The following is a 13,766-nucleotide window of genomic DNA, read 5'->3' on the forward strand; positions in this document are numbered from 1 at the left end:
GGACATGTCGCTTCGATGGGCTGTTTGTGCTCAAGTCGTGACACAACAGCAGAGCAGATCCTCTGTGTTTGTGTGCCGAGGACTGTTTGACTCCATGAGTGTGTCAGTGCAGTGCAGCATGAATCAGTGGTGTTTTCCAGTGTGGGATGTTGTTTTTTTTTTTTCTCACTGCATTCATTACGATTCTTCACACTTTGTTGAGGAGCATTAACGTGGTTAATGGTGCCAATGCTTTGATTAAATTACTGGGAAGAGACCAGAGCTAATGAATGTCACGGCAGCTGGCTGTTTGCTGCTGGATATGCGTAACAAAGCTATTCTGAACGGGACTGACTTTATGCTTTGTGACAAGTTTGGGTGTGGAGGTGAGGGGTGGTGGGCTGTGTGACATGTGGAGGTAAAAGGAGACGAGCAGGAGGAATACACGCATGGCTTATTTATTGAACGATTTGTCTGCTTTGACACTGATAACTTTGGTTTTGTGAAGCCACTGTTGCAAATGGAGGGGACAGGATTCAGCGAAAAAGCATGAAATTAGCCTTGCCACTTCACATTAACATAAGTTTGCATCCAGTAAATGCTTGCGAGTGATTCAAGGTTCAAAACTCCTGCAGGGAAAAAAAAGCAACACAGAGAAAAAAAAAATCATTCCTGAATGTGTCACCTAGATTTAAAGTCAGGGTGTGAGACGGCACCATCAATGAGACTATTATAATGTTTTCATTGGAGATTATCCATACACACAACTTAGAAATTCAACTGTTTGTCAATGCTATGTCATAAGTTGTGGTGTGCAGACCAGGAGGCTTTTTTTTTTTTACTCTTTTAACATTTAGGATATTTTCCACGTGTTTTTTAAGCCCAAGACATTTTAGTCACTACTTTTCCTTGGAGCTTTCTTGGAAACAATGTTTTCTCTTCTTAGAATGGTTTTAAAATGAACATGTCGCCCTGAGCAAAGGTCTCGAGCCACTTCTCATTTCTATATATGTTGCCTCCAAAGAGCCAGACCCCCTTTCAGTCCAGTCCTTTCACCCACTCTTTTTCCCTGTTTATTTGTTGAAATCACTTAACACTGCCCTCTGAATAATTCAATCATAGCTAAAGAGATCAAACAGAGTTCTGTCTATTTTTGACATAAAATTAAGAAAATAACTATTTTAGGTCATGTTTTTAGGCTGTTTCTTCCTAGCAGCTTGCAAACACGCCATTTATTCCCACATCATCAAACAACTTTGCAGGAAACAAAGTAGAATTCATGCATCGCTAAATGATTTCCAAAGACATTTTAGCAGAAAACCTTCCAGTAATTGAATAGAGGACCACTTAAAAAAATTACAGCAAAACTTGGTCATGCCATGTATTGATCATCACATTCTCTTCCATGTGTTTATACATGTGTAAGGCTCTGTTTTCATGCCAATATATCACAAATCAGAGGTCACTGAAGACTCCTGTACACTACTCTTAAACCTTTGTTTGTTTGTTTGTTTTTTTTATCAGCACCATGCAGGAGAAAAACTCTTCATATTCTTCATACACTGTGTGGTGATTATAAGAGAAGATATGTGAAGCCTGTCAAGGAGTTAATATGGTATTCTGCTGTTTGGTAATTTAGTCGACATGTAAAGTACTCCACCACTCAGTCAGCTCCATTTATAAATAAATGTTTGAGATGTTGCCTGCAGCTGCATGGATTTATGAGGTCATATGTATGAAGGAGTGATGGATGCTCAGTTATATAACATAAAGGATCCCTGCTCATGTGCCATCAGGGGAAGCAGGGGATTCAGGGGAGAGTGGAAACAGCCTTCATGTAGATTTGAACACTAGGTGGAGACAAACACTGCAACTCAAGAGCCACTGTAGCGCTTTATCATAAGGAAATTGAGTCTGTGAAACCATTTTAGATATGTATGAAGGAGGGGAGGGGGTAATTGCTCATTTGCTTGCTGCGAAGAAGCATCATTAAAGGGGGATAAAAAAAAATGGATCGGAGCCACTTTATGCTCATATAAGAACACTTTGAAGGACAGTTTATCCATTCTTCCAGACAAATATCTCACACGAGGTGTTAAAGTCACTGTTCATCCTGTTGTTTCCTCTCCTGAGTGTGTGACTGACCCTCCCAGTGGTCGCACACCACCTGTAGCAGATGAATCAGCCATCAGCACGTTTGACCCCCCTGCAGGGTTTTTTTTTTGTTATTAGGGTCCGAGCCATACGAAGTATGGCAAGGCCCTATTGTTATTGTAATGTTTATTATTATTATTATTCTCGTTCTCGTTCTAAGCACAGCTCGCTCAATTTTGACCCCCTTAGACCCCGTGAAAAGTTGCGAAACTTGGCACACACCTCACGTCCGGTGAAAATTTCGATAATTTGGCGTTTGTATGCACGCCAATGCAAAAATGCCTCGACAGCGCCCCCTAGAAACGCCAAAAATGGCCTCTAGAATGGGGTCAAAAAAATTTAGTTTGACGTAGGACGACGAAATTCGGTACACATGTCTATCACATCAAGACAAGTAAAAAAGTCATTGAAACGCCTGTTGTCATGGCAACGGGCTGTCCGCCATCTTGGCGTTTGCGGCCATTTTTTTGCCCGTTTTTGTCAATTTGGCCGCATCGCATTTGAACGAACTAGTCTGAGGGGATTCATGCTATTGGCTCCACATTCGCCATGGAGCTTCGTGACAAGATGGGGACCAAAAGTTATTCAAATCTTTTTGATAGGAGAAAGCGTGTTACCGTGGCAACCCATGGAAAAAAGCGTTCTCGCCATGAAACACGGTTCACTCATATCTTCGCAGAAATACATCCGATCGGAACCAAAATTAAAATAATTCATATTTGGTAGGTCCTTCACGCATTGTAATATGTATTGTGGGGGGGGGGGGGGGGGGGCACATTTTTGGGGGGGGGGGGGGGTGGCACATTTTGGGGGGGAGGCCCTAAGGGCCCGATAGTCTACTTTGACCTATGGCTACGAAATTCGGTACACATGTATAAGTAACCAAGACGAGCAAAAAACTCTATTGAGAACCTGTTACCATGGCAACGGGGTGTCCGCCATCTTGGCGTTTATGCCCTTTTTATCACTTTAAGCGCATCGTATTTGAACGAACTAGTCTGAGGGGATTCAGGCTATTGGCTCCACATTCACCATGGAGCTTCCTGACAAGATGGGGACCAAAAGTTATTCAAATCTTTCTGATAGGAGAAAGCGTGTTACCGTGGCAACCCATGGAAAAAAGCGTTCTCGCCATGAAACACGGTTTGCTTATATCTCTGCAGAAATACATCCGATCGGAACCAAAATTCCAATAATTCATATTTAGTAGGTCCTTCACGCATTGTAATATGTATTGTGGGGGGGGGGGGGGGGGGGGGGGGCACATTTTGGGGGGGGGGGGCCCTAGGGGCCTGATCGTCTACTTTGAGCTAGGGCTACGAAATTCGGCACACATGTGTATCAACCCGAGACAAGCATAACACTCAATTTAGCACCTGTTACCATGGCACTGGAGTGTCCGCCATCTTGGAAAAAATCCTTCTCGCCATGAAACACGGTTTGCTTATATCTTTGCACAAATTCATGCGATGTGCACCAAAACTTTAACTATTCATATTTGGTAGGTCCTTAACACATTATAGAATGTATTGTAGGGGGGGCACTTTTTTGGGGGGGGGGGCGGGGGGGGGCCCTAGGGGCCCGATCGTCTACTTTCACCTATGGCTACAAAATTCGGCACACATGTGTAACAACCCAAGGCGAGTAAAAAAGTGCATTGACCACCTGTTACCATGGCAACGGGGTGTCCGCCATCTTGGCGTTTATGCCCATTTATTACTGTATGTGCATTATTTTTTAACAAACTAGTTTTGGATTCATGCCTTTTACTTCACATCCACCCGGAAGCTTTGTGGCGACTTCGGGTGGAGGGTTCGGCATGAGGCGAGGACCCGATGGATGCCGCTTGCGGCTTTAATTATTATTATTATTATTGGGAAGGCAGTGTCACCCTTAAGACAATATACATGGGAGCTTCCGACGTCCTTGCATTGCTGCCCAGTTAATCATCTGCCCACGCCAGGATGCACGGCTCCGCTCTGCAGAATTACAGAAATGTTTCCGCCTGTTTGTCATTACTGCTCTGACTGCTGGATGTAGACGCGCCGCCGACACCACCGCCGTCGCAGCTCCAGCTGATTGGTGCTCAACTTTCTCACCCTTTGTTTTGCTTTGATTTGCTTTCTCTTTTTTAAGGGGAGGGGGGGGGGGAGGGGGGACTGTGTGACAGTTAAGGTGATTTTCTTTTTTTTTTTCTTTTTTTTTTTTTTTTTGTGTGTGTGTGTGTGCCCTCACACGGGAAGCACCTCGGTGATCATTTCGTGGCCGCGCGCAGCATGCGAGCAGAGGGGCTGGAGGTCGGAGGAGCCTGGGTCTGATCCCTCAAGACACCGTGCGCGTCTTTCTTGGACACATCTTGGAGATTAACTGTGCTTTGGCACTCCCCTTTTTTTTTTTTTTTTATTTATTGGCACTGCGATGTCCTCAAGAAAGACATCGTTGACGGACAAGCAGGGTAAAAACGGCACGTCAAAATATGTGTTGGAGAGATGCGCCTCTATTAATGAGTATTATGATATTGCCTTCAAGGTGTGTATTTCCGTTTTGGCATGCGTGCTTTTCTTTATTATTATTTTTTAAATTTTTTTTTTTTTTATAGCTGATCGAACAGGTGTGGAGACAGGCTATTTGTAAGAACTGGGTGTTAACTGCAGCGGCATATTGACTCTTTACATCTGGAGAATATGCAGACCTCAGTGGTAATCTAATCATTAACCACCAGCTGACTGATCTGTCTATGATAATTCTTATTAGACAGCTCGTATTCACTGTGGGAAATCTTTCTGGCAGCCCTCACTGCTCCAAATATTTGCCAAGGGTGTACTTGTTGCTCCTTAGAAGCTCTTCTGCTGAATATTTATTTAAAGAGGCTCTGCTTTCTAAAGCAGACAAGTGGAAAAGTTACATTTAACTGTGTCAACACTTGCTTCTGTTCTGACTCCACCAGGGCAATGAGTGCAACATCATATTATAATCAAATGCAGCTGAAATGATTGTTATAATTGTACGACCTGCTGTTGTAATTACATTGACTAGTTTTGGAAAAGCATGCAGGCTGGGAAAATAATGGGAGAAAATCAACAGAGTTGGTGGCAATCATCTCAAATCTCCCACCTTCTCCAGTAATGGCAGTTAAGTCAACTAGCGGATCACAATGCTGCGTGCAGCTGCATCTGCCACAACATTTTCTAATCTTGCTCATGCTTGTGGGTTCCCAGGAAGAGATATTGCACAATAACATTGTGCGAGTCAAGCGTTACGATCCCAGTTGTGAAATATTATCCAGTTAAGCAGTTGCAGAATCATTTCTGCAGCACGTCTGTCAGCTTCGGGGTGGAATTCTCACCCTTCTGTCAATGTTTTTCTGCAGGCTGTCAGTCATGTCCTTGACTAGATTTAACCTGATGTCCTTCTTCTCTGGTGGTGACTTTTGCTCTAGGTGATGCTCCTTGGAGATTCAGCTGTGGGGAAGACGTGCATCTTGGTGCGCTTTAAAGATGGGGCATTTCTGGGAGGCAACTTTATAGCCACCGTTGGAATAGACTTTAGGGTGAGAAAGATGCTGCGGATGATTCTAACATAGATGGAGTTATCACTTATCTGTGTACGAATTTTAACGCTGTTTTCTCACTAAAATTATTTCGCCGCCATGCTTCCCCACCCTCCTCCTCCTCCCACACACAAACACACACACGTTGGTGAAGTGATTTGTTGAAAACATACAAATGCAAATGTCCAGACAGTAAAAATTGGGAAAAATCTGAGTTTTGTACGACTCTAACAAACATGGAAGCAACACTTGATAGGTTTACCTTAAGAGTTTATCCTTTTTGGACAAGTTTCCTTAAAATTTCTTGACATAATCTTCAAGAGCAGTTCTCCAGACTTCTGGAGGGACTTTACAAAGCTTTTCTTTGTATGTTGGCGGCCTTTTGTTCTGTTTTCTGTCACAATGATCCCACATAGTTTCAGTAATGTTGAGGTCTGGGGACAATTCATCACTGCAAGACTGGTTTTTTTTTTAGCTCCTCTGTGACTTGGCGTACCTTTGGCACACCTTTCCTCCCTTTTTTTTTTTTTTTTTTTTTTTTTTTTTTTTTTTTTTGATTGTTTTTTTGACAGCCGCCCTTCCATGCAACCATTTCTGATGAGGCTTCAGGACCTGTCTGGTCTTTTTTTCCTTTATTTTTGGTCGTTTTTTTCTTTCTTTTTTTTCTCCTCCATTTGTTTAAGATCCTTTAATAACATTTCTTTCGTCATGTGGGAACATACAAAGTGTAAACAAATAGTAGTGGAAAAAAAAACAGTCAGTATTAAAAAAAAAAAAAAAAAAGATCTTCAGAAAACTTGTCAAACTACTTACTGCAGGGATAGTCAGGCTGTTCTGAGTGCAAATTATGCAAACTATGCAACCAGATGGATTAAGATGTGTTGTGAATTTGAAAACCACTTTCTGTTATTTACAAACCAACTCGTGACCTTTTGTTTGAGGTGACATGGGCCCAATTATCACCTACTTCAACCAAGAACACTTCATCATCCTGCGATGATCGCACCAAATGTACAAACTCTCTTGCCAATCAGTCAAGTTCACAGACCACTTGTGCTGCTAGGCACTTTGGACGGCTTCATAAATGTCTTGGCAGATGCCTGCCCACGTCCCACGTCTCCTGGAAAGATTGGCTCTAGCTCAGCTCAACAGTGGAGGAGTCACCCTGCTGTCAGACAAGCCTCTACCTGATGGCACGCGCACAGATACACACAGACACACACAGACACACACAGTGGCTTTTGCTGAATCCCAAGCAAAGACCTAATGTGCATCTTCCTCTACGCGAGCAAACAGGCAAATACGCTCTTTGATCCAAGAGAACTAGTTCCCTCTCAACCTCCTGCTTTCCTCCTGTCAAAGCGAAACACTCACGCTAATGGCAAGTCACAGTCTATGGTCTGACAGGAAATTTTGTTGCATTAGCCAAAGTGATGCATCTTCTTCCTTGTATGGCAGTGTAGACATGTGGGAACATAATGGACGTCTGACAGATATATAGACACTTTCTCTTCGGCAGCCCGACCGTGTCGCTTTAAACCACTCCAGTAAAAGCAACAGGTTATTGTGGGAGGATTCAATGGAAATGCATCAAAAGGGAGAGGGAAAATGGTTCACACAAGCATTCATTTACGAAAAAAAGAAAAAAAAAATTCATTCAGAAAAATATCTGATGATGTGAACTATTAGCTTTTTTTGTGTGAAAAAAAGAAATCTGGGATAAAACAGTGGAGTCAGTATGCTGAGGATGTCCTCTTTGCACGGTAAGGTAGGCAGACAGGTTGTTGTGGCAGCTTGTAACATAGCTAGTCTATTTTCGGCATGCTTCCTTGTAGCAGTTACTCAGCATGCAGGCTCCTCTCACATCATAATTGAGAGGGGGGGGCAATGGAAACCCATGGCAACTAATGCAAGGGTTGAACCACGTCCATTCTGCAAAGGCAGTGGATTCAGCAGGTGGCGGCTCTAGCTGCCAGATCTGCAACACGCTACAGAGGTTTCTTTTGTTATTTTGCATCTCTAAGAAAGCATGTTTGCGCTTTGCGTGAGTTTGCAGGAAAAGGCAGTGGCTGTTTGTGATGACTTGTCTCTGATATGATGCGATCAAGGAAGTGCGTTCGCGAGTTACACTTCCTTCATCTCAGCTTCTTTCTTATTATGCGGTTTTGACTCTGCAAGGTTAAAACATCAGTGTGACCTGGTTTGTTTATGTGTCAGGTCACAACAGCAGGAAAGTAATGAACTGCATGTAAAGAACATGAATGTTAAAGCGCTGCACGCATATTTGCAGCTCTTATTGCACATGCACCCACAACCACTTGGCCTTTTTTGTGTCTAAACTTTTTTCAGGCTTTTCTTTGCTTTACAGGAAATCAGAGGGCACCCCTACAGGGCTGCAGGAAATTAACGGGGGAGTCAGTTGTTATGCTGCCAGTCGTCTTTCTCACTGTGGCATAATTAAGTCTAATCCCAGGACCTTGTTGTTGTGTGGGAGTTGCAAATTACTTTTTATGCCAGCACTGAAAGCCACTTTTAGTTGCGTTGTTTCTTCTGCCACATGCCGAGCCTCTGAGCCTTTTTTTAGTCCGCTGTGATGTTAGTCATTCATTTCTGTGCCATTCTCACAGCACTCCGGTCTCCAAAGCATATGGTGAATTGTCTGACACATCTTTTCTCGTCTCTGTAGAATAAAGTGGTGGATGTGGACAACCTGAAAGTCAAACTGCAGGTGAGAGCATTATCTTTTCTGGTGCATTAGGGACCTGAATTAAACTCATCTGGTAGGTAATGTAGAAAAAAAAAAAGAAAAAAAAAAAGATTGCCACCGCTGTGCTTTAAATGTTTTATTTTTGTCTTTGCCGTTGCTAGTATATTGTTAGTCTCTAGCAGGATGTGTGCCAGCAGCATGCTGTTAATCTAAGGCACATACCCGTCTGTCATCATGACCTGTTCATTCAACACTGAGTGGGAGGCGACAAAATTAGAGTAAATCCTCAGCTTTGCTTTTCTTGCACAAGCTCTGCACATGATAAAATCCATAGATTTGTTCCAAAAAAGACTAATCTGCACCATCTACCAGGAAGAAATTAAGAGCAGGAAAGTGTCTTCTGTTTTTAAATTGCAGCAGATTATATTACATACAGTTATATGTCTTCTTGGATAAGCTGCTTTACACCCCAAAGAAGGTATGTTGTTAGCTTAGATCTCAGCATGAGTACTTCTTTCTATTAACAGAGTCAGGAAACAAGTTATTTATAAATAAATAAATTAAAAAACGGCGAGGTAAATGTTGTGTTTCACGAGTTTAGTTTGCTTTTCTGTTTGTTTTTATTTTTCTGGTGTAAGACAGATCTATAAGATCTATAAAATCTCACATATTAGAACAGGTTCTGTGCCATCCTGCAGGTTGGAGATGTGTCCCTGCTCCAACGCACCTGATTCAAATATAATGTACCCAGCAGCTTGTTGTTAGGTTTTACAAAAAGATATCACCTAGAAACGTCATACTGGGTGTATTGGGAACATTTGTAATGAGAAAAATATTTAACTTTTATATTCACACCATGTAAATTAGTTATTTAGTATATTGTGAAAAACGAAAACACATGAATGTGTAATTTACAGGTTTAAAGAAGATTTTTCTTCTGAAAACAGACCCATGAACAAGATTTTTTTTTGCCTGCAGGGTTTGCACAAACGCTTAAGTTTCTGTCTTTCCCAGTCAGACATAAACTTAAGATAGTTAAGTTTATGTCAATCCGTGTGAAATCTGTGATTTCACTGAGTCAGCATTTCCAAACAGATTTTAGCCTAAACTTTAACATTCAGAATAATTTAGGTGGGAACTGCAAATATGATCACTTTTGTCAAAGCGGTCATAACCGACATGTATTTGATAAGTACCAAAAATTTTCTGACACAAATGGCCGATGTTATCAAACCAGCTGATAACAAGTTTCTGTGATTTACCTCATAGACTCATGTAGACCACTCGTGTAGACCTCCTTGTTGCTTCTTCATTCATCAGCTGATTCAGATTTGCGGATCAGTGTGTGTTTGTTGTGTAATTCTGTGGTTTGTTATGCAGATCTGGGATACAGCCGGCCAAGAGAGATTCCGCAGCGTAACACATGCCTACTACAGAGATGCTCAGGGTGACTTTTCCTTTTTATATTTTGCTTTTTCATGCCTTATCCAAGTGTGTGTGTGTGTGTGTGTGTGTGTGTGTGTGTGTGTGTGTGTGTGTGTGTGTGTGTGTGTGTGTTGGAGTTTAGGTCAATGTGGAGCAAACTGATGATTTATGTGCTTTTCATCTGTGTGCAAAGAGAAACATCCATGTCTTTGTGTGATAATAATACTGATGCGATCAATCTGTTCTTCTTTGCTCTCACAGCATTACTTCTGCTTTATGATATCACCAATAAGCCATCATTTGACAATATCAGGGTAAGACTGACATAAATTACCTTTCCTCCGACTTTCATTATCTGTCTCTTTGCTCTCTTTTCATTTTCACTTCCTGCTCTCTAAATCCTCGGAAGCTGAGCACGACTCTGTCTCTTTGCATGCAAAGCACCACTGGGGCCTCCAACGTTTCTTTGTCCAACCTCTTTAGAAATTGCATGATTCTATCGTCTGCTTGGCTACACTGTCCCCAGTTTTAGCAATAAAAAGCAATAAATGTGTTCAAGGATAAGAGTGACTCAGTGTCACTGTGATTGATAGGACGATGGTTTATAATGTAGAGCTCAGGAGATGAGAGGAGATGCAGCCTTCAAGTGGTGGCATTTGTTTTGGTAACAGACCTATCTCTCTTTTTTTTTTTTTTTTTTTTTTGTTTATCTTTACTTTCCAAGGCTTGGCTGACTGAAATACACGAATATGCCCAGAAGGATGTGGTCATCATGTTGCTCGGCAACAAGGTGAGGATGGCTTCCTTTTTGTGTTGCGTGGAAAAGATGCGGAGGATAACTGGTTCTTTTGCACAAATCTTAACACACACTTATCACACCCACACAGACATGTGAGTGCTTAGAAAGATAGAAAATGCTCCCAGGAAGCAACCTCCAAATGGCTTACTTTAGCACAAGTTAAATGTTGTCTGCAAGGTGTTTGCAGGTTGCCACAGATTTATTTTTTCTTTACTCACTCCCCAGTGCTATCTCATCACTGTGACAGACAGCTATTCATTTGCTTCAAACAGGTGATTCATAAACCAGTTTCTGTGCACTGCTGCTGGTGATGGAGAGGGAATCTAATGTTGCAACAAGAAGTCACTGTTAATACATCCGAAAGCTCCCTCTGGTGGCTCAGATAGGACTCGCTCGTGCAAAGGGTCATGGATGTCACACAGCAGCAGCTCAGATCGTTTGCTGTGAAAGCGGCAGGACTGGCGGCATCAGTCTGTGCGAGCGCTGCCCCTCCACTGGAGGTGGAGTGTCTGACATCTCATCAGTCTGAGGGAGTTCTGCCTCGGCAGCTGGCGGCCAGATAAGACAAAAGGCGAGCTGACGGGATGGTGCATCCTTGTAGCTGATGGTACGGTGAAGCTGTGACCCTTCGCCTTGGCGTTTGGTGACTTGTTTTCTTTCCCCACTGCTATCTTACAGTCAGACATGGCTGCAGAGAGGGTTGTGAAGACAGAGGATGGAGAGAAGCTGGCCAAGGTAACATATGATGTCTCCAAGTGGATACTTTTTCCTAAAATAGACCTGTCATGTTCCTCTGATATTTTTTCCAACTTAGGAATATGGAGTTCCTTTTATGGAGACCAGTGCAAAGACGGGCGTCAATGTGGAGCTGGCCTTTCTCGCTATTGCAAAGTAAGTCTTCTATCAGCTATAAAAAGAAACTAGATGTGGTGCAGGAGAGTTCGGCTGCACCACCTGTCTGTTTTCTCCAGCTCTACCTGGCATTTTAGCAACTTTCAGCCGACTTTTTTTTTTTTTAAATTCACAACTGAATTCACAGTAGTTTTAACAAAAAATGTGAACAGGTGTGACATCATCCATGGAGTTCTGTGCAGAAAACTTGGTCCGCTCATTTCTCCACATTTTGCTTCACATAATCAAACATTTTTGTCATCCTTTAAAGCAGGTTTAAGAACTACTCCTCCAAGTTTTTTTTTTTTTTTTTACCTTTTGAAGCTGCTTTTTTCATTAATGTTCTCACAAGCCCTACGTGCCAAAAACTTTGCATATGTCAGCACAATGCTGAGTGTGTTAAAAAAAAAAGAAAAAAAAAAAAGAGATAAATGGAAAAGTGAAGGAGAGAAGAAATGTGTGTCATGTCTATCTGCAGCAGAAGAACAGTATCTGAAAGTGAATTCTGTGGAAAAAAACACAAATAAATCCAGCAAAGATCTGAGAGCTGCTTTTTGGTCCTTCAGTTGATCCAGCTGTTCAGTGGGTCTTCGTCAGAAATAGTCTCTATGGAAGGATGGCAAGGAAAAAGGGAGAAAAGGCTGAGCTCTGCTGACGCAAGAACTGGCTTGAAAACCAGTAGCAACAGGTTTTATAGAGCGAAGAATCCTCTCCAGAGTCTGGACTTCAACACTGTTGAAGCATCTTGATAGAGAATGACAAAAATGGGCAGCCAGCATCCAAAGAACAGCCTTGAAAAGTCCTTGAAAAAAACCTTAGATGGAGACAGTTGAATAAATGACAAGGATACTTACCTAAGAGAGGGTTCAAGTGGTGTTGAAGAATAAAGATAGAACATACCAAACATTTATGATAACATTTGTGCAAACTTTACATTTTAAACAGTTTATCTATTCATATTTGTGCCTGTTTCAACAAATCACAGCACCTGTTTCTCCTTTTCTTTGGCATATAAAAAGGAGATGCGACGTGGCTCTAGACTTCTTCACAGCACAGCATATTAATATGATTATTAATAAGTAACAAGAAGCTCAAACAGCTTGTTGTGGTGCCATCAAGTGGTGAAGAGAAATCACCCTGAAACATTAAAGATGAGATCATTTCTTTTAGGACTTTTAAGAAATATCACTGTTTTTTTCCATTCAATTTGCAGATGATTTTGAGAAAGAGACTTGCATTTGGTGTACTTGTGGTCTGCTTTTTATTTCTTGGATTGGAATATGAGGCTTAATAGTCCAACAGAAGTGGGATGTCTGGTGTCCGTAATCTGTAGTTCTTTAAATTAATTCATATGTTTCTTTTTTATCAGTATTAATAGTTCAAGTGATCAAACACACAAACCCTGCAGGCCGCGGCTCTTTAGAAATGCGGCTAAACTGATCAGTTTGGAGACATGGGTAGAAAGACAGTCACATTTATATATGACATTATAGCTCTGTCTGTTTATTCTTTTTGCTGGAAAAAGCGTTGGGCCGACTTTCTGTTGCACCCCTCACATCCCAAAGCGAAGATGAAAAAGTCAAGATTTACTTGAGAAAAAAACTTGTCAAGAAATAAATAAATGAAACAATTTATTTTTGTTTCATTTTTGTCATTTTTAATATAGAGGCGAGTAATTTCCAACCCAAACATTTTACACTGCAACAACTCTTCTTACAGAATGAATCATCTGCCGGGAGTGAAGTTAATTTAACTGTAAATTGAACTAAATTGTCCACCTTTCTCATCTCACATAAGAAAAAAATGAAAAGTAAATTGATCCAGAGTCATTTTAATGGCGGGCACGCTTCTTCACTAATGAACACTCAGGTCCCAAATTAGGCGTTTGCAATTTAATCATCATGCATGCAGCCGACCTCATCCGAGTTAACTCATGTTCTCCTCTGGGTTGCATATTGTTATATTTTGTGCATTGACCCTATTAAGCCTCTCTCTGACTCCTGGAAGTAATAGTTTTTAGCTAATTTGGTGTCTGCCCCTGTTGTCTCCTTATAATGGGATTGTGTGTGTTCGAGGCTCTCTGTGGAAGTCAGTCATTCAGTATGTAATTGCAGCTGTTGACGCCATCTGACACCATTTAACACTGAATGGCAGAAAAAAAAAAAAAAAGAGATTGTTCCGTCTCCTCAAACTTGGATTTATAAAACGTGTTATTAGAGCTGCAGAAGGACAGAGTGTACAGTTTGTTATGAAATGATTTG

At 41.6% G+C, this 13,766-nt stretch overlaps 1 protein-coding gene across 1 annotated transcript in view; it reads left to right on the forward strand.

Moving 5' to 3' along the window:
• Nucleotides 1-4,551: 4,551 nt before the first annotated feature.
• The window catches only part of LOC306765946 (ras-related protein Rab-37), a gene marked incomplete at both ends in the record, with an annotated part of 10,679 nt that continues 1,464 nt past the window's right edge, over nucleotides 4,552-13,766 (forward strand). Inside the window, 8 exons of the mRNA XM_079253493.1 lie at nucleotides 4,552-4,662; nucleotides 5,573-5,683; nucleotides 8,370-8,411; nucleotides 9,771-9,837; nucleotides 10,077-10,129; nucleotides 10,540-10,605; nucleotides 11,293-11,349; nucleotides 11,429-11,505. Coding sequence (XP_079109619.1) covers nucleotides 4,552-4,662; nucleotides 5,573-5,683; nucleotides 8,370-8,411; nucleotides 9,771-9,837; nucleotides 10,077-10,129; nucleotides 10,540-10,605; nucleotides 11,293-11,349; nucleotides 11,429-11,505 — 584 coding nt within the window. The remainder of the gene's footprint in view (nucleotides 4,663-5,572; nucleotides 5,684-8,369; nucleotides 8,412-9,770; nucleotides 9,838-10,076; nucleotides 10,130-10,539; nucleotides 10,606-11,292; nucleotides 11,350-11,428; nucleotides 11,506-13,766) is intronic.

Source organism: Telmatherina bonti, assembly GCF_933228915.1.
Source record: "Telmatherina bonti genome assembly, chromosome: 14".
NCBI lineage: Eukaryota > Metazoa > Chordata > Actinopteri > Atheriniformes > Telmatherinidae > Telmatherina > Telmatherina bonti.